This window comes from Leptinotarsa decemlineata, unplaced genomic scaffold (assembly GCF_025532065.1).
Source record: "Leptinotarsa decemlineata unplaced genomic scaffold, Ldec_3_MD MMD2_tig00026316_RagTag_RagTag, whole genome shotgun sequence".
Lineage (NCBI taxonomy): Eukaryota > Metazoa > Arthropoda > Insecta > Coleoptera > Chrysomelidae > Leptinotarsa > Leptinotarsa decemlineata.
In genome coordinates this window covers 2,029,317-2,049,782 of record NW_027412685.1, presented here as the reverse complement: position 1 = coordinate 2,049,782, position 20,466 = coordinate 2,029,317, and the positions used below count along the sequence as shown (strand labels likewise).

General features: G+C 33.1%; 1 protein-coding gene across 1 annotated transcript in view; it reads right to left on the bottom strand.

The window, feature by feature from the left end:
* Positions 1-475: 475 nt before the first annotated feature.
* Positions 476-20,466, bottom strand: part of LOC141485318 (uncharacterized) — a 327,725-nt gene continuing 307,734 nt past the window's right edge. Inside the window, exon 5 of the mRNA XM_074181794.1 lies at positions 476-2,457. Coding sequence (XP_074037895.1) covers positions 2,265-2,457 — 193 coding nt within the window. The 3' untranslated portion in view covers positions 476-2,264. The remainder of the gene's footprint in view (positions 2,458-20,466) is intronic.

The window sequence follows — 20,466 nt, the reverse complement described above, 5'->3', positions numbered from 1 at the left end:
TATTAAAAAAATAGGACGTCAACAAATTTTATACAAAAGCGTTTTGCAGCAACTGCTTAAATAAGTAGACTTAAACGGCAGTCACAGCCTGTACCATATGCGTGCCCCCGGATTGATACAGTATGACGTCATGACAGTTCGCGCCTTTAAATGCTTGTTTGAATTGTTTTTTCAACGCATGAAACTTTTTTATTTTTTATAAACCGACTGTTGATATTTCGCTGTTCATATTTTACTGTACTTAATAGTTATTATAGCAGAACAAATTTACGATGTAAAAAATCTACAAGTTCTCTATTGTTATGGCTGGGATTACCGATGAAATTATTCAGGATACCTAGGCGATTGAGTGAATCAATCGGGTCCAGAAGCGTATTAAATTTTACAAAACTTATTTCCAGATGAATTGATTTCGGTATCTTAATATCACTAGTATGAGCGGCAGGGTAGGATTTGAATCAATGAATAAACCACAATATTATTAAAATTTTCGTTTATATCATTATTGACATTTATAGTTACAAGTTTCTGGTTTAAGTATCAATGTTAAAGTTTTCTACCCTGAGTAAAATCTATGAAGGATTTCCAACTCTAGGAATAGATAGCAATTAATCGTTCGAGGGTGGAACATAACCTGTTGATATACGAGGGGTAACATAAGTACCCCACTACATACTCAGTTTTTGTAATGTTCGTAATGTTGTAATGTATCGATATAGAAAAATGTAAATATCTCGATCACCTCCAGCGTTGTAAAGGAAGTGTGGAAATTAGGTTTTTCCATAGAAAGTACCAAAAGTTCACTGTCAAAAAAGTTAGGGCAGTTTGAAATACATAATGACAGCGTACGCAGCGTCCTCTAGATGTTACATGGGAATCAATACAAAATTATGATTTCCCACGTCAAAAAAATCCCGGTTACCAAATTTCGTGCAAATAACTTATTTTTTGCAATAGTAATTTTTAAAAAACTAATAAAAAAATTCAATTGCAACATCCTGTATCTCCGAAACAAAGCATTTCTGGACACAAGTTCATTTAGACTTTTTCCCTTGAATTTGTTTCAGGAATACGTCACTTGAATATTTTTAGGTACTTATGTTACACCCTGTATAATAGATTTCCAATACCTTTCAAAATTGATTTTGAGAAAATCTGATCATATCCAGTGACATCATAACTAACTCACATTCAATTCAAAAGAAAAAAAATGAGCTTTTAAACATCTCAGAATGTAGCTATATATGGAAATGCCATTAGAAATATCGTTTGATCATACTTATTTTCAATGTTCTGGTAATTATAAAAGAGTGAAATTATATTAAAAATTCAGTAAACATCATTTGATTACTGGAAATTATTATGAAATAGACTAGGATTTCACTTCATACAATACAAATCCTGAAGCCTCAGCATCATGGATCATGTTCACCCTCTGGAAAGTTTTTGTATGCAATAGACACAGGAGATAATTTGTTATAATTGAAAAATTGTCGTTGAAATGTACATGGTATACAGAATGTTAATAGATTTCAAACCTAATAGAAGATAAAATAATGAAGTATGAAACACAAAATATACAGGTAATAGAATATTGTAATAAATTAGTCCAAAATTGAAATAATATTGAAAGATATGGAAGAAGTAGACTATGAATATTGTCTATTGCCTTCATTGCTTATCCAAATCAAGATACCATTTGATATGTTTCAATTAAATTATCTATTCAAGTACTCAGTTACTTCTTTCTCAATCACTTCAGTATTGTCTAAGTATTCGATTTGGCACACAAGAAGATTCAACATGAAGTCCAGAATTCTGAATGAGTATTAGTGGATATTCATCATTGAGAGTTTTGTTAATACAAGATTAGGAAAAGAATAATTATAGCAGGGTGTTGTGAATATCGAATGTGTTAACATCACTACCATACACCCTGTATATTCGTATCGATCGTAAGTACTACTTCACAAATGTAAATTGTATACTTTATATACAAAAATAAAATGATTCTATAGTTACAGAAATAAAAACAACTAGAACAAAATATCTTCAAATCACATTTCGTTTCGTAATTACTAAAATAAATAATATCGTACAGTACGTTCCTGAAATATTCCTCAGAATTTCTCACACGAAGTGATAAATTATGGCTACACAGACCATCAACATATCTTATTTTTCAAATGAATATTTCAGGAACACTTACACATCATAATACACAGTAATTTCTTTCTATATAGTCTTCTCAATATTGCTTCTAGTTAATATGGTAAATTATCTCTTAGAATTGCTTGTTTTATTATCTTGAATTTTTTACACTTGCCCCACCACCCAGGCTTCATGCATTTCTTTTTAGGTTTGAGTACGAAGCATTTGGTCTGAACAACATTGAAGAACAGTTTTCCCACTAAGTTTGCATCGCTGGTTCCAACCCTCTTCAGGCAGGCTCTGAAACTAAAAAAACAAATGTATATAGCCAGCTGAAGTGTGAAAAGAATATAGAAATATTTTTTTCTTATAACAATTATGAATAATTTAATATGATCAATGCACGTCGAAATATTCTGGTAGATCTAAATCATAAGCAAAATAGCATCTGAAACAAAACGTAAAACTGAGATATAGTTGACAACAGTCACACAGAAATCCTACCAGCAAAACAGATCTACCAACTCATTATCAATCTGAAAGTATTCTACGACAAACTTTCGAATGAAGATGAAAAACGCGAAGAGGAAATAAAATTTTATTCCTGTTACGTGATTGTAACTGTGACGTCAAGTGATATTGTAAACACCAATGCAGAATATCGTACAATGAGCATCAAACCTGTCTTGTGGATTTCACAAAGTAGATAAGTTCTTAGCAAATCGTTTTCGTATAATTGATAATTTCTACTGCATAGCATCCTATATATTGGATACTTCTAAATTTTCAGTTACTGAACTAAACAGCCACGTTGATAATTATCTATCAGAACACCAGTAACTTCTTACAAAAGGATTTTTTACCACGCGATTCTTAGCAAGTTAATAGGTCCTTGAGTAAGATTTCATTAACCCTCAGCTTACTCAAGTTTCAAATTCATAGGGTTGTCGTTCCCGAGGGGGGGAGGTTCAACAGGTTGGTTAACTTTTATGAATTCATTCACCAATTCAGTAAGATGATCTTCCATTCTTTGAAAGCTTCTCACTCTTTATAAATTGTGATAAAACTAGAAAAACAGAAAGATTTTTTTTTCAAAAACTAATCTTTTCAAGAAAATATGTTGAAACAAATCCAGTCAATATGGTGTGAAAGTGCTCCTCAAACTTTGTGAATTTTCAACGATTCAAAACTGTAACTAGTTGGGTCAGCATTTTTCCTGCCCTGACAACTTCCTTCAAAAAAAGAACCCAGAAGGTGGGTTCTTTGATAGATTTGATTTCTTCCCTTTTTCGTATTCGCTTTCCCTTGTTCGCTTCTTCGTTGATATCTTGATTTTGCCAATAGTTTCGAAATTATTTATATATATATATATATATATATATATATATATATATATATATATATATATATATATATATATATATATATATATATATATATATATATATATATATATATATACAGTGTCACCATTAAAGTGCTTACCATTTGGGAAACTTTTTTTTCGAAGTTAGTTTCAGTGAAGTTTAACTTCGGCACTTGTTTGTGCTTTAAATTTAACTTAAAATGATGCGGCCAACTGCGACCCACAGACGTTCAGTGTTTTTTAAATTCAACTTTTTTTTTTGAAAAAAATTGAAAAAGTGCATTTCTAGATCGAATTTAACAAAAAGTTACTTGAAAAAGTTGTGTCTACGGCAATTTTATATCCATATGCCAAGTTTTATGCAACTAGGATAAAGTTAACGTTTTGTTTATTTTTGACAGATATCCCCTTTATTTTAAAAAACAAGTTCGGTTAATTGTCATAAATTCATATATACATAACAAACACATCATGGAGTTTAACTTTTCTGATAAATTTTTACTTATACGGACATTTTTAGAGAGAAATTAAAAATGTGCTATAATGACTGGTTTCAATCACTTGGCTATTTTCTTAAACAAAAGTCAGTACCTTCAATTTTGAAAAAGCAGACACAACTCAAAAACTGCAATGAGTATTAATAAAATTACTAGAGTTGAAATTACATTAAAACTTCAATATTCAGTATTTACAGATTATTTATAAACACTAACTAGGGCGGTAAGGATGTTTAATTACGTTGAATAAAATTTTTAAGTCTTTAGAAACAAAATGCATGCTATGGTAGTGTCAAGTTGTTGATTTACTTGTCAAATTTTCAACAGTATTGTCTCTTCAGGAAAGAATAGAAATAGTTTTAATATGTGGTGAGAATACACCATACCAGCAAGTAGCTAACATTTTTAATGAACGGCATCCAGGAAAAAATGTTCAACATACTACTGTGTCAAGGATAATGTCGAAATTCAGAGAAACAGGATCCGTAGCAAATCAATTTAAATAAAAGCACACTCCAAGTAAATATGATAAGGAGGCCCAACTTAACATTTGTTTAAAAGTTATTGAACACGGGCAAACGAGCATAACCGATATTATAAAAAATACCGATTACAAGAGAGAAAGCGTTAGAAAAATTTTATTAAAAAATAAATTTTGACCGTGCAAGTCAAAATTTATTAACACATTAAAAGAACGAGATTTTGATGTCTGTTTGGGGTTTTCATTCTGGTTTCAAGGAGAGAGAGAAGAAAATGTAAAGTTTCCGTATAAAATTTTATGGACAGATGTGGCAACGTTCTCTTCAAATGGAACGGTAAGTTCTCAAAATTGCCGATGGTGGGCCCAAGAAAATCCGAATTTCACAGTTGAATGTGGTGATCAGTATTCCTTTAAAACTAATGTATGGTGTGGGATACTTAACGACCAAATAATTGGGCCATTTTTCTTCATGGAAAATTTATCATCCGTCGGTTATCTCAACTTTTTAAATAATGAGGTTAGTGAAGTTTTAGATAATATGCCTTTAAATATTGACCTATGGTATCAGCTTGATGGCGCACCAATACATCACACGGTTGCTGTAAAACAGTCCCTCCAACAAATGTTCAGAGGCAAAGTTATTGGACGTAACTGGGAACATTATTGACTATCTAGATCACCCGACTTGACGCCTTTAGACTTTTTCTTGTGTGGTTACCTGAAACAAAAAGTGTACCGAAGTAGACCATTTACTGACATACAACATCTGGAAAATACCATTCGCGAGTGATGTGCAAATTAAAATCCCCGATTTATTGAAAATGCAGTTACAGATGTCAGTAGAAGGACCATAATTTGTATTGAACGTGTAGGATGACGAACTGAAATGTAGGCTATAAGTGTTTGACAACCTCATTTAGATCAATAAGTAACTTTTTGTACCCATTTGTATTTTCTATAATATTATTGTTGTTTAAAATTTATAACAATAATAATAGTTCTATCGAAATCATTTGCATTTTTTTAGTTGCCTCTGTTTTTTTGAAATCAAAGGTTTGTTTAAGAAAATAGCCAAGTGATTGAAACTTTGCACCAGTCATGTTCAAATTTTTATAGCACATTTTTAATTTCTCTCTAAAAATGTCCGTATAAGTAAAAGTTTATCAGAAAAGTTAAACTCCATGATGAGTTTGTTGTGTATACATGAATTGATGACAATTAACCAAACTTGTTTTTTAAAATAAAGGGGATATCTGTCAAAAATAAGCAAAACGTTAACTTTATCCTAGTTGCATCAAATTTGGCATATGGATATAAAATTGCCGTAGACACAACTTTTTCAAGTAACTTTTCATTAAATTCGATCTATATATATATATATATATATATATATATATATATATATATATATATATATATGATGTGTTGTTTTTTCGGGTGTTCATCCGTTGTGTACTATTCGATAGTCGACGTTTCGCCATCATCTCAGATGGCATTATCAAGACGAGTTACTGCTTCGCTTCGAGAGGTGTAATCGAGAGTTACACCTCTCGAAGCGAAGCAGTAACTCGTCTTGATAATGCCATCTGAGATGATGGCGAAACGTCGACTATATATATATATATATATATATATATATATATATATATATATATATATATATATATATATATATATATATACAACACTCAAAAAATAGGGGCAAACCGCGGACACGCGTTTCTGGCTATTGGCCTCATCAGCGCGGTGCAGCCAAGTGTAAAGATGGGCAACACTTGTTTGCCGAAAGCAGGAAACAACACATACGCACGGAGTCAACAACAATTATTATTATTTATTATTATTTCATTCTTGATTTGTATTATACACACTCGATAAAATGTCTATCTGTATATATATATATATATATAGATAGAGTAGTTATCAACTTTGAGATGTGCCTAATGTAGGTATTTCTCATCCAATTTATCATTGAGGGTTTTCAGTGTATCTAGATTCATTCAATTGTGACCTTCAAGAACAATTGAGTTCAACAATCCATTCTGCGCTGTCTTTTGTTGGGACGAGTCTTGTGTTGGATTAGAGGCTCATCTATTTGCTTTGCAGTGAGAGCCACAGTGAAAAACAAAGGGCAAATCTGGTTCGGCTGTCGATGGAGAAGATTGGTTTCGCAATCACCACTTTGGCGGACCTCGATTATCTTTGATATTCGTGAATTGGTTCTCCTGAAAATCCTATTTATAGCATCTTCGTAAGAGTCAATGTCATAGCTTTTACTCAAGCTTGTCCTTTAAAGACATTTAAGTCCAACGATGCAGGAGGATCTTCAGGAGGAAGATTAAAGTCAATTTGATCCTCTATTAGAGTCTTATTTATTGCGAGCAATTTTCATCTGACCGCATTTACTGTAGTATAATAACTAGACCTTTGTACTTTTTATGGTAGTAAATAGAGAATATTGAAAACTATTCAGTTTCATTAGTTCCTGGTCCAAAGCAAGAACTGGTTTGGTGATAATCATAGCTAAAATGTTCTCGAAATTTTTCCTTAGAGTTCTCTAACGGTAATATCAAGATATTGGACGAACTTAATAATCGAGAAATGACTATTTTCTGGATTTGAAGGCCAGAAATTTCTTCCTGATCTTTCGCTGGCCCGAGTGGCTTGCATCCTCAGAAGTTTATACATCCTGAGTTAATATCTCCGATGAGTCAGGAAAATCTGTGAGGAAACTAGCCACTCGCGACAGCGAAACGTCAGGTTGAAATTCCAAAAGTCTACGGCCTTCAAAACCGGAAAATAGTGACACTGAAAATCTCGGCCTCGACAGCCTTAACCATTTTGTCAATCGTAAGATGATAGTTTTAAAACAGTTTTTACATCATCTACAGTGTTTTTTGAAAAATTCGAAACCGTGGTAATATGCAGGAAGTAATTTGAAGCGGGTATAACTGTTTATGAATGATGTACAACTGAAGTTGTCTTGAAAGTTGTATTGAAGATATTGAAAATGGATCCATATTACGTAAACATACCTACTTATAGTGGATACGTTTATATAAGCTATTGTCTATTCTGAATAGGGCAAGAAGTTAGGTGGGTAACAATCACAATGCAGTGCCACTTTTCTATTTTCTCTTCAACTCAAGATACTAACCATCGGCTCCAGATTAATTAACGACCAGTCTGTCAAATAAATTGGTACGGTATCGCAGTAAGCTTGTTACACCGTTTCTGGTCGACTTAGCACGATCAGTGTCAATTAGTACCAACTTTATTTCTATAACAATTGCCTTTGTGTGTCGCACTTTTTTCGATTGGCTCAATCCTCGGTTTGAACGGGCGATTAGGGCGGGTTCTAAGAAAAGTGGAAGCCGGTCATTAGTGTTGCTCTCGAGGATTTTTTTGCCGCGAAATTCGGCACGATTGAAGTGATTAAAAGAACGAGTAATTATCGGGTGTTATTCTCATGTGGGTGGGAAGCATGAAGTACTAAATCATACACTGCATCAAAAAGACTGATGACCGTATTTGAAGTGAAAGTTTATATAGTGTTAAACGAACTGTAAGTTGATAATTTAAGTTTATGATGTGCTATATTTTCGAATTATATTGTTTTGTTGATACTGACAAATATTTCCATATTCAGACTCTTGATAGAAATGTATTAGCAATCCACAAACTTTTTGACCTTCGATTCGCAAAGCTTGATCGCACCCCTACGAAATCAACGAAAAACAAAAGCGGCATTATCTTGAAACCATATAAGGTTGGTTGAATTGAATGAAAGGTGCCTGCTTGTGAGTACAAAAAAAATTTGTTCAGATCGAGTTTCAACAGCCGTTTTCGAGATATCCGCATAAACCTAAAATTGCCTACCGCCTCTATTTTGACTGAAACAAAAATAAGATAGAGAACATTCTGTGTTTTTTATGTTCTTTATGATGTTCGCTATGATGGACCAGTTTTCAATATGACGTTTCGTTTATTGAATCGCTTTTATTTTTATAAACGCAGACATTTTTTTTTTCAATTTCAGTATCAGTTTCTGCCATGCATCACATTTAGTCATGTATCACAACGCATGCATTTTTCAACATTTCTTTTCAAAGAATGTCATCATAGTCGGGTCAAATTCTTCCCATCCAGATATCTCTTGATAATTTGCAGATAAATTTGGATACCCATACAGTTATTCGCATTACTAAATTTATTTCCGAAGCATTAGATAGCAATGGCCAAGTTGATGTTATATTCAGGGATTTTTCCAAAGCATTTGATAAAATTGATCATGATGTTTTGCTCAATAAACTAATGGGTTTTGGTTTTTCGAATACTGCCTTTCATCTGATGTAATCCTATATGCCATGTAGAAAACAATTCGTGTCCAATAACGCTTATAAATCTAGAACATATATAGCTTCTTCTGGTGTGCCTCAGGGCTCCAACCTAGGTCCTCTTTTGTTTTTATTGTTTATTAATGACTTATGTGAAAGTTTAGCTTGTGAGCGGTTATGCTTCGCGGATGACTTTCTATAATTAAGGAAGTAGGTGATTGTATGAATCTTCATTCTCAATTAGAATTTCTTGTTGCTTGGTGCAGCAGTAATAAATTGAAACTTAATGTGGAGAAACGTAAAGTAGTGAGTTATAGTCAAAAAAAAGAAGTTTATACATTTCCCTATGTGATACAGGATTCAGATCTGCTGAGATGTAGTGAGATCAAAGACCTAGGGGTAATATTCGACCATAAATTTGGTAGACACATTTCACAAAAGTTTCAGAATCTTTGAGAGCTTATGGTTTCATTGTTAGAAATTGCAGAAACTTTCATAATATTAAAGCTATGAAGCTGTTGTATTTTACCTACGTACGTTCAAAGATATAATATACAAGTATCGTCCATTCTATGAGATTCATAACATAGTCATTGAAAGAGTTCAAAAAAAGTTTTGTAAATTTCTAATTTTCAGAATAGAGGGTTCTTAACTTCAGAGAGGTATCAGTAATGATGTCGTGTATGAACGTTTGGAACTTTCAGTTTAGAACATCGCAAAAAATGTGCGTCGCTCATATTTTTATTCAAATTAGTGAATGAGAGAGTTGCTTAAATTGCTTGTACGATATATCCAATGAGGCATGAGCTGTGTGGCAGGTAGCGCAATCCTCTTGAAACCACACATCATTGGTGTCCAGATCATCTAATTCAGGACAAGAGAAGTTGATAATCATCGACCCATGGTGCTCGCCGTTGACAGTGATGACCTCGCCAACGTCGTTCTCAAAGAAATATGCATCGATGACGCCGCCAGCCCAAAATCCACACCTGAGAGTGACATTTTCGGGATGCATTTGGCGCTCTTGGGTCTCATGTGGATTGATATTATCCCAAATTCAACAATTTCGTTTGTTAACTTACCCATTCATCCAGAAATAGGACTCCCCGCTGAAGATGATTTTTCGATAAAAATTAGGGTCAGTTGCCAACTGTTCCAGAACCCATTCAGTGAACACATGTCATTGTCTATGGTCGTTTACCTTCAGTTCCTGGGTCAGTTGAATTTTGCACGGGTGCAGGCCCAAGTCGACGCAAAATTAGCCAAGTTATAGTCTGCGAAAGGTCGAGTTCTTGTGAGCGACGTGAAATCGACTGTCTCGAATTCTCCTGCACACTCTCACAGACAGACGATGTTTTCAGCAGATCTTTCGTTTCGTTGACGTATGGGTGTTGGCCGATCGTTTACTGAAACAGTGGACTGAAATTTATCCACCACAGTGGGAATAGTCCTCTCGGTAGGACGATTATGACGACCGTAGAATGGGCGAAGCGCGCGGTACGTTGCCCGAACAGAACACCAATTTTATTATTTGCACGTGTTGTGGAAAGCTATATCCGTCCATGATAGTTTTGCAAAACATACTGAATAAATGACAGCTAATTTGACAAATGCAGCTTTAACAAGATGGATATTATCAATCGTCAAATTTCGGAAGTTCCTGTTGGAAGGCCCTGATCCATTCAGTAAACACTATTCGATTTTTCTTCATATGTTGTTGTTGTATTTATTCATCTTTCAGATCATTATGGTATTAGACATGTCAATAATAAAAATAACACTAAATAACTATATAAATATAAATAAATAAACATAAACCTATCAAATAAAACAGACACTATACAAAACACTACAAGCGACATACTGATGCAAATTTAAAAATCATAGACAAACTATTTCAAAACAACATTATATAATTATATGCAATCAAAAGGTTTAACATAAAAATTGAAAGGAAAAGCAGTGAGAACAAGTTATATCAAGACATCCCTTTGCAGGAACTCATCTAAGCTATAATAACCCCCGTTCGTCAATAATTCTTTGATATGGTTCTTGAAACTTACTAAGTGTAGGTCTTTGTCATCCTGTGGCAATGAATTAAAAAGTATGATGCCGTTATACCTAAGAGGTTCCTTGAATGTCGTAGTTTTGTGTTTTGGGATGTGTCCTTCGATATCCAGAAATATATCTGTTCTATCCTCTCAACAATCAAAAATTGAATTTCAATCTTGATGCTTTCAGACAACCTCAATATACCCGTTATCGACCAGCACATAAGTTACGCCAATAAATACATCGAAAACATGGATTCTTGAAGTGGTGATTGTCTCGAGAGTATCCTTGGTCATTTTACGGCCGAGACGATTTTCGGTAGGTACTTCTGAGCACATTTTATTGAATATGTCATTTCAGCAGTTTCAACGGCATTCTTATTGGAGTTGTTCAGACATGGAAAATGGTGGATGGGATACGAACTGAAATGAAATTGTAGTTTTTTCGTTCTTATGAGGACACGAAAAATAATTACAAATGGATGTGATAAGATATACATCAATTCTGATTACTGTTTCAACTAAATTTGTACAATATTTCTTGAAAAACTATTCATATTGTTGAAAACCTCCAAATTTCTATTTTATTTTTATTTCCAATTGCTGAATTTTCTCAATCTCCTTAAACCAATAATCAATTCCTGTTGTTGAGGAATTTTTATCACCAGTTTGTAACTAGAAAATTTCCATATTTTCACTCCGACTTAGCTAATTTTCTCATTGCAATTTTGTTATTTTTTTTTCGAATATTTCAACTTATTTGTTGTTTGTGTTCTGCTCAGTTTTTATGAGGAGGAAGTTTGCAGAAATGTTTTTCAAATTCATGATAAGACCGAATGTTATGTACATAATAGAGTAATACATATTTGAAACGAATACCTTACCTAACCTAACATACATTTATCGTATGACATTTTATTTCATTCTGTCTTTGTAATAATTTATCATCAGATTACAGATTTTAGTTGGCAGTTTAAAACAATAGTATTAATTTTAGTTTAGTAAAATATATGAAAACAATATAATTAGAAGCCTATTCTATAGTTTTCTAATATTTTTTATTCAGTAAAGTTGGTAGAAACATATATTTAACAAGTAAAAAGACCCAAAGATCATTATTAAGTATCAATAGATATAGGTCCAATAAAATGAAAAATAAATTGATGGATGTAACCATTTCTATGTGGTAGGAGATAATCAATTCACTTTAAAAGTAAAAGTGCCTAAACTGTGTCAATAGATATAGGCCATTACTCGTAGTTGTAGGCCAATAGATATATTGTTAAGCTGGATAGTATAAAAAACATAATTCGAAATTCATTGAACAATTGTTACTTGGAGTTCACTGTATGTATAGCCGAGGATGTTTTTCCCTGATGAATGTTTGAGACGGGGGCGCACAATATAATTTTTTTGGCTTTGAATTTGAATTATAATTGTATATGGTTATTATTATAATCGTTTTCGTCGATATGACAAAAATAGTATACAGGGCTTGTACAGACTGGGCCGAATTGAACACTTTTAAAGGGCAAATCCTGTTCTCAAACTAGATAGAAGAAAACTAATGGCTGTGTCTGAGGGTCAAACTTTATGATTAACTCAATAGTGAAAAGAGAAGAGAAGACAACCTTTTAGAGACATTTTCGCAAGATTTCGACACAGACCAATTGATGGTGGTCAATTTAAAGAGAAAAGGCCAAAATTGTATGAATCAAATAGGAATAAGGATTTGTAAGAAATAGTCGTTTTAGGAGCTGCTGAAAATAACCCCAAAACGTCAACGCGAAATTTAAAAATATCAACAGGTCCACTAATAACTAACGTTAGGAGGATTTTAATGAATACAAATTCAAGCCATACAGGACCAGAAGAGTTTATCAACTCACACCAGAAAATTTTGAACGCCGCATCATTTTTGCCACTGGTTCCTGGAAAGTTGTAACCAAGTGCGCGATTTGTCGTTGAATTGTATTTGGACAGATGAAGCTTATGTGAGCAGTGCCGGAATTTTCAACTGCTACAATTCTTATACTTGGGCACAACAAAATCCTCATTCTATTGCGGAGCAGAGAAGTCAAGGAAGGTTTAGTTTTAGTGTGTGGGCAGCTGTTTTCAGGAATATAATCATCGGTCCGTTCATTTATAATGTCACTCTCACATCTCAGAGGTATTCAGAAATTTTGAGGCAAATGATAATAATGGAATAGCCAACCAAGGACCCAACCGCCAATGGACTTTTACTTCTGCGGAAGGCTGCTTATTTTCAAATTACTGATTGATTCTAGATACGAAATGGGAGCGGCACTGATGCAATGTTTTGCTTCTCTCACTCCTATTGAATCAATTCAGGCCTGTAGGCCTGTAGGAAGTTTCATTTATTGGTAGTGAATATAGAATAAATTTGATAGATTCTTCTGAACATTTTTTTCTGTTTTATCGCCGCGTCGTCCAAAGCCTACTTGATCAAAGTGTGCGTTTCAAAGTCTATATGTATTTCAAAGATGACTAGCAAAAGTAGAACTGTTAAGTGTTCTACATTAAATGTGCTACATTTTAATGAAGGTAATTTTAGCTCTACTGAAAAATGCAGGGTGTCTCATAAAAAATAGTTTTCCATCAATAACTATTGATATCTAATTTAACAAAATAAGTTTTTTACATCATTAAACTCAACGTAAAAAAGTGCCTTGGAAATGTTTTCATAGAATCAAGAAATTTTTGACAGAAAAAAGCAACTTCTTAAAAATGCACAATTTCCAAAAACATGCTGTAACTCAGAAACTATGATAGATATTCATATGCGGTCTTCACCATTGAGGGTGAAACAGCCAGACACAGCCATCAGTTTTCATCTATCTAGTTTGAAAACTGTAGTTTACATTTAATGTGTCCAATTTGGCCTACTCTGTACATTTTGTGTAGATTGAGGTGAAATATTCAATTACCATTATTTTTGAGTGAGAACTGTTCAGAAGTCGAAACTAACAAATAAAGTTGCCAGGCATCATATTTCGGTCGCAGGTATGTCGAAGTAACTGATATAGTAATTCTTAAAGCTATCGGCGAACTCAAAGGCCAAAAAAACTAATACAAAGAAATAATGCCGCTACGAATTAGTGCACGTGGACTGGAGAACTAGCGGTTCGTATTGAATAATTTTTACTAACCGAGTTTTATAATTGGTTAAAGAGTCGTAAAATTGAATTTGAAGTCACGTTACGTTGACCAATAGAATGTAGCGATAAGTACCGCCGTTGTGTCGTCAATGTTCAGTTCAGGAACTGATCGCGATTTGAGTGTTGAAATTCGATATTGGTGAAGTTATAATTACTTGAAATTTTTGTTATTTGTTTGAAATGTGGCGTCCTTGGACAAGTACTAATAGTAATAACGAGTGTGATAACGACGCAGACTTTTTCCTGTGTAGTGATTTCAATAGCGCTGGTGAACAATGCGAAAAAGAGATACCAGTGAATAAGATTCGGATGCATTTGAATATTGAAACACAGAGAGAATGTTTCAATGTATATAAGAATCTACATATCAAGTTTGGTTTTGAGGGAAAAAACTATTACAAGCAACATCAGATTTGACCGAAATTCCTCTATCAACTGTACGTAAAATAGTCAAAAACAAACCTTATGAACGCAAGACGCGATGTGATGCGGGATTATCAAAACCTTTAGATATTCATCTAATAAAATCATAAAAATAAAACAATATACGACTGTTTCAAAAGCAATGAGATCCCTACAATTGGAATCATAAGGAAGAAATTGAATACTTCCGGCCATAACGTGAGCTGCTGTGACAAAACTCTTCAGAATTGGATAAAGAAACTAGGATTTAGATTTAAAATAATAAACAAACATCAAGCAGTTATGGAAAGCAGAAGAATAGTGGAATTGCGTAACAAATACTTAGAACAAATAACTAAGTATATACAAGAACAACGGCAAATTTTCTATTTGGACGAAACTTGGGATTACAGTCACGCCACAGTTACGAAAGGGTTGACTGATGATTCGAGAATGTGTACGCCTAACATGCCTGCAAACAAAGGATCGCGACTAATCATTGTGCATTGCGGAGTAAGTAAAGGATAGGTTCCGAATTCTTTGAAATTATGTGGAAAAAAATTTGACGACTGCAATGATGACTGCAAGAACATAGAAGCTAATATTCTTGAGGAATGGTTTGAAAACACATTGGTCCCAAATTTGGATGCGAATAGTGTGATAGTTCTTGACAACGCTTCCTATCATTCGCGACAGCTCATCAAAGTATCGAATAAAAATTGGAGGAAAGATGAAATACAATGGATAACAATTTGTATTGCGAAGATGACTATACCACAAACCAACTACTTGAAGTTTTACAGACAAAAACATTTGAAAAAGTGTATGCCCTTGAGAGTATTGCTAAAGAGTATGGACACACCATATTGAGACTTCCCACCTATTTTTGTGTTTTCAATCCCATCGAGTTGATTTGGAGAAAATTGAAACAAAGCATCAGGCGTAAAAATAATTTTCCAAAATTTGATAAGAAGGTGATAGAGCTAGTTAATGAAGAAGCATCTAATATTACCGAAGAAGACTGTCATGAAAGTACTACCAAATGTCGAAAGCGCTCGCAGATAATTAATAGAAGATATAAAGCTTCAAATCCTTTTTGTAGAATTTAATATTGAAATATATATATATATATATATATATATATATATATATATATATATAACTTATATAATATATATATATATAATTTAATATTAATATATATATATATATATATATATATATATATATATATATAAGTTGACTTGGGTGTCACACCAATAGGTGGTTCCATTTATGAGAATTTTGCATTCATTGATGCTGTTAACTTTCGACTCTAAACACTCGAAATTTCGACTATTATCTCAAAATTTCAACTTAAAACTCGAAATGTTGACTTCAATTTCGAATTCAGAGGAACCCGATGATTACTAACTCAAAAATTCATTATCCTTATAGATAGGTTCATTCAAATATTTTTGACATTTTGCGACTGTTCCTAACTGAAGCACACATTTATTTCACAATGTTTAAGAGGTGGCATAGTGAGAGGTGGTCGCATAAACTAACACTCAAATAAAATAATTGGTAATGGTGAAAGATGATAGGTAGAACCGTATCTTCAGTGTAGAATTCATCAAAAAAAAATGTTTTTCACTCATCATAACTATGGTAGTTTTTCATTATCAGATGATGATTCAAACTTGACCTGAAACCTGAAAACCATTATAGTTATAGCTACTAAGTAAGTAAATTTTCTCATTCAGTTTTACAATTTTTCAGTAATAGTCATACAGTATTTCTGAATCATTAATTCACTAATTCAAAGCATTCTTTCTTTATTCTACAGCCGTTTTGCAAGGCATGTTGAGTTACAATAGATTTTACTATTCCACGAAAGCGTTATAATACCGTGTGTTTTCGAGATCTCATAGTTCTCTTAATTGACTAACATAAATTTTGTCATTGCCCTCGAAACTTATTTCATCCCAGGATTCTCAATTTCCGTTATCTTGTCTTTCGGCTTTCTACTTCTCCATCTTGATACAAAAAATGTGGGAATCTTCCAAAGAATATATTAAATTTGCTCTATACAAAGATGCGTAAATCATGCAAAGAAGAGTAACTTTCAGACACAAACTGGAAGAAAAGCTCTCCCCCGAAACAACTATTTTCATTAAACGAAAAAACAGATTTAAACAGATAGACAATAAATTATACAAAAAACACTTTACTCTCTTCCGTTTGTATTCCAAACATTCGTAATGGAATCGAATCAGATATCATTCACAGGATTCCTACACGATATATTTAATGAAAGAAATAAAATTTCACCTATATGAAACACTGTCATGCTCAATGCTAGACATCCGATATTTCGCCGTAAGACACTTGCCTTATCGGCTCTTCAGTAGCAAATACGAATAACATTATAAGAAAAAACACCCAAAAAATAATCTCTCCTAAAATATAATCTTTCAATTTAAAGATTCGATTATTTTTCAATTGAAATCCTGTGCAAAAACAAATTTTATTTACCTAGTTCTACTTCAGACATTGAAGCAGCAGTATTTCAAGGTTTGCAGTGGTTTAAAGTTTTATGCATCTTTTTATTCAGGATGATAATTTCTGTAACTGAGGCTCTGAATATTTGTAAAATATGGCTATATTATAAGACTAATTAAATCGATGTACACTGAAAAGCATATTCAATGAAAGAAACTATGTTGATGAAACTATATTCAATTTGTACAGAACCATTACATCTCTCTCAATTGTTTCGATTTCTAATTAATTAGCATTGAAGTTAGTGTATGTATATGGGCAAATGAAACATAATTTGAAAATTCATGAAACAATTTGAAATGTATTTGTTATTCACATATAGATATGTTGAAGAATAATTTAAAAATCGCAATCAGTGTCACCTTGCAATTTTCCTAAAGTGCCATATGAACTCAGTATTTAAGGAATTCTCGCCAGTAGCGGATCCAGACAGAGGCGCGCCCCCTACAATAAATTCCTAGATCCGCTCCTGTTCTCGGCCAGCTTGGCAGTTTGAGTAACCCGCTATAAAAATCTCTCCTGGATTGATCATATCAATCGTCAATCTACAAAAAACAGATATACCAGTGTTCAATCTACTTACACAGTTTCTAGAAATAAATCGTGGAGCTTCCAAAAATAGGCGTAAAAACGCATATGAAAAGGAAATTCGAGCTCGATCAAAATGTTCTGAATTCAGGAAAGGCGTAGGTTACTAATTTTTCATTAATTATTTACCGGTTTATTGATCCACTAATTCTTTTTCAGAAGAGTTAGTTGGGTAACAGGAATAATTTTTCTTGATAAATCAATTGTTTTCTTGTTGTTTTTATTTCAGATATTTCGAATTTTAGGTTTTTTAATAAACACAATGACTACTTTTAAATGGCGTTGAAGTCCAATATTATCATGTTATATATTTCGTCAAAACAAATTATAAGAACTGCAACGAAAAAAAATAAGAATTTCTATGATGAAATCATCGCAAAGAATGAAAATGAGAAGATATTTTCTTTGCTGTTGTTGAAAAAAGTGTACATTTTTGTTACTGGATTGCTATTACTATTGAGATATAAATTGAAGGGGTTATATTTTTTAGGAGTGATTAATTTTTGGGAAAGAAAGTTTTTGGCTTTCTACTACTCCATCTAGATACAAAAAAAAAGAAGGATGAGGGAGTCTTCCAAAGAAAGGAAGGAAGTAACTCTATACAGGGATGTGTAGATCATGCAAAGAAGTAACTTTCAGACACAAACTGAAAGAAAGTCCTACTGAAACAGCTACTTTCATATAAACATTGAATTATACGAAAGAAAAAATTCTTTCGAAACAAATACTTCTATATTAACACTGAATTATACAGAAGATGCTTTTCTCTACTCAGTTTGTATTTCAAATATTCGTTGTGGAATAAAAATCAGATATCTTTTACTTGAGTTCTACTTTAAATGAATGGTAATAAATTGCACTTACATAGAACACTGTCGTCCTCACTTCATTCATGAATTACGATTTTTTAATGTTACGGAATAAGCTTGATCTGCTTATGTCATCGATGACATCGTAATGACATTCATTCACCTATTTGATTTAATCCCAGCCAAGAGGAATCGTATTTGAATTGAAGGGGTTATATTTTTTAGGAGTGATAAATTTTTGGGAAAACAAGTTTTTGGCTTTCTACTACTCCATCTAGGTACAAAAAAAAAGATCCATGTATACAGTTACTTCCTTCCTTTCTTTGGAAGATTTGGAAGACTCCCTCACACTTCTTTTTTTTGTATCTAGATGGAGTAGTAGAAAGCCAAAAACTTTCTTTCGCAAAAATTAATCACTCCTAAAAAATATAACCCCTTCAATTCAAATAAGAATTCTCTGGGCTGGGATCAAATCAAATAGGTGAATGAATGTCATTACGATGTCATCGATGACATAAGCAGATATGGCTTAATCCGTGACATTAAAAAATCGTAATTCATGAATGAAGTGTGTGTATTTTCTATAATGTTATCCAATTTGGTAATGAAGAGCCTTAGGGCAAGTGTCTTATATGAAAGTAGCTGTTTCAGGAGGACTTTCTTACAGTTTGTGTCTGAAAGTTACTTCTTTGCATGATCTACATTTCCATGTATAGAGTTACTTCCTTCCTTTCTTTGGAAGACTCCCTCATCCTTCTTTTTTTTGTATCTAGATGGAGTAGTAGAAAGCCAAAAACTTTCTTTCCCAAAAATATTGAGATATACTATTGATATATGGAGCTAAGTAGTAATTTGACTGAAAGTAGCAACACAAATATTCGTGGTTAACGACATAAATCTTCCGGACTGATATAAATTGATTTGAAATACCTGAAAGAATCTGTAAAAAATTAAAAAAGAAATTAGTTGAAAAATAACAATTATATTAAGCAAAAACACTGAAATTACAAGCAACAACCAAAAAATTCAAAAGAAAATTAAACTATCAACACGAGATGAAAATTAAAAAATTATTAACAAGAAATGAAAATTAAAAACTAAAAGACTCCAAACCAAGTTACTTCACGACGTTTCGATTGTTAGTATTCACAATCGTCTTCGGGTGATAACTGGACTTATTTCTCCACGATCTGACTATTTATAAGTCATTCGAGTGCTTTCACCTAAACCCTCTTCCCTCTCTTCGCTTCATCGCTTCATTTGATGGGAGTTGGTCGTGTTTGGCTTGATTAGAGGTTTCCATATGCTACGTATCTCTGCGCTAGCTTGGCTGAATGCATTGTTGGACAACATATATGCGGCTTCTTTGAATTTTCTCTTATTCCTTGTGGATGATTTCAGCTTGAGCCCACATGATGTTATGTGATGAGTCCAAACATGCTCTACTATTCCTGATTTGCTGGTTTCTCCTCGCTGTGTATGTTTTTTATGCTTGGCAATGCGAACTTTCAATGGCCTCTTAGTTTCACCGATGTATTCTCCGCACTCGCAGGGTATCCGGTAAATGCAATTCTTGGAATCGCAGTCCGCGTTTGGTGGCCTGGTTTTTGTGAGGCTGCTACGGATAGTGCGTCACAAAAACCAGGCAACATATGGAAACCTCTAATCAAGTGAAACACGACCAACTCCCGCCAAATGGTCAGCTTCCGCTAAAACCGATGAACCGAAGAGAGGACAGAGGGGATAGGTGAAAGCACTCGAATGACTTATAAATAGTCAGATCTTGGAGGAATAAGTCCAGTTATCACCCGAAGACGATTGTGGATACTAACAATCAAAACGTTGTGAAGTAACTTGGTTTGGAATTTTTTAGTTTTTAATTTTCATTTCTTGTTAATAATTTTTTAATTTTCATCTCGTGTCAATAGATTAATTTTCTTTTTGATAGTTTGGTTGTTGCTTGTAATTTCAGTTTTTTTGCTTAATATAATTGTTATTTTTCAGCTAATTTCCTTTTCAATTTTTTACAGATTATTTCAGGTATTTTGTATCAATTTATAT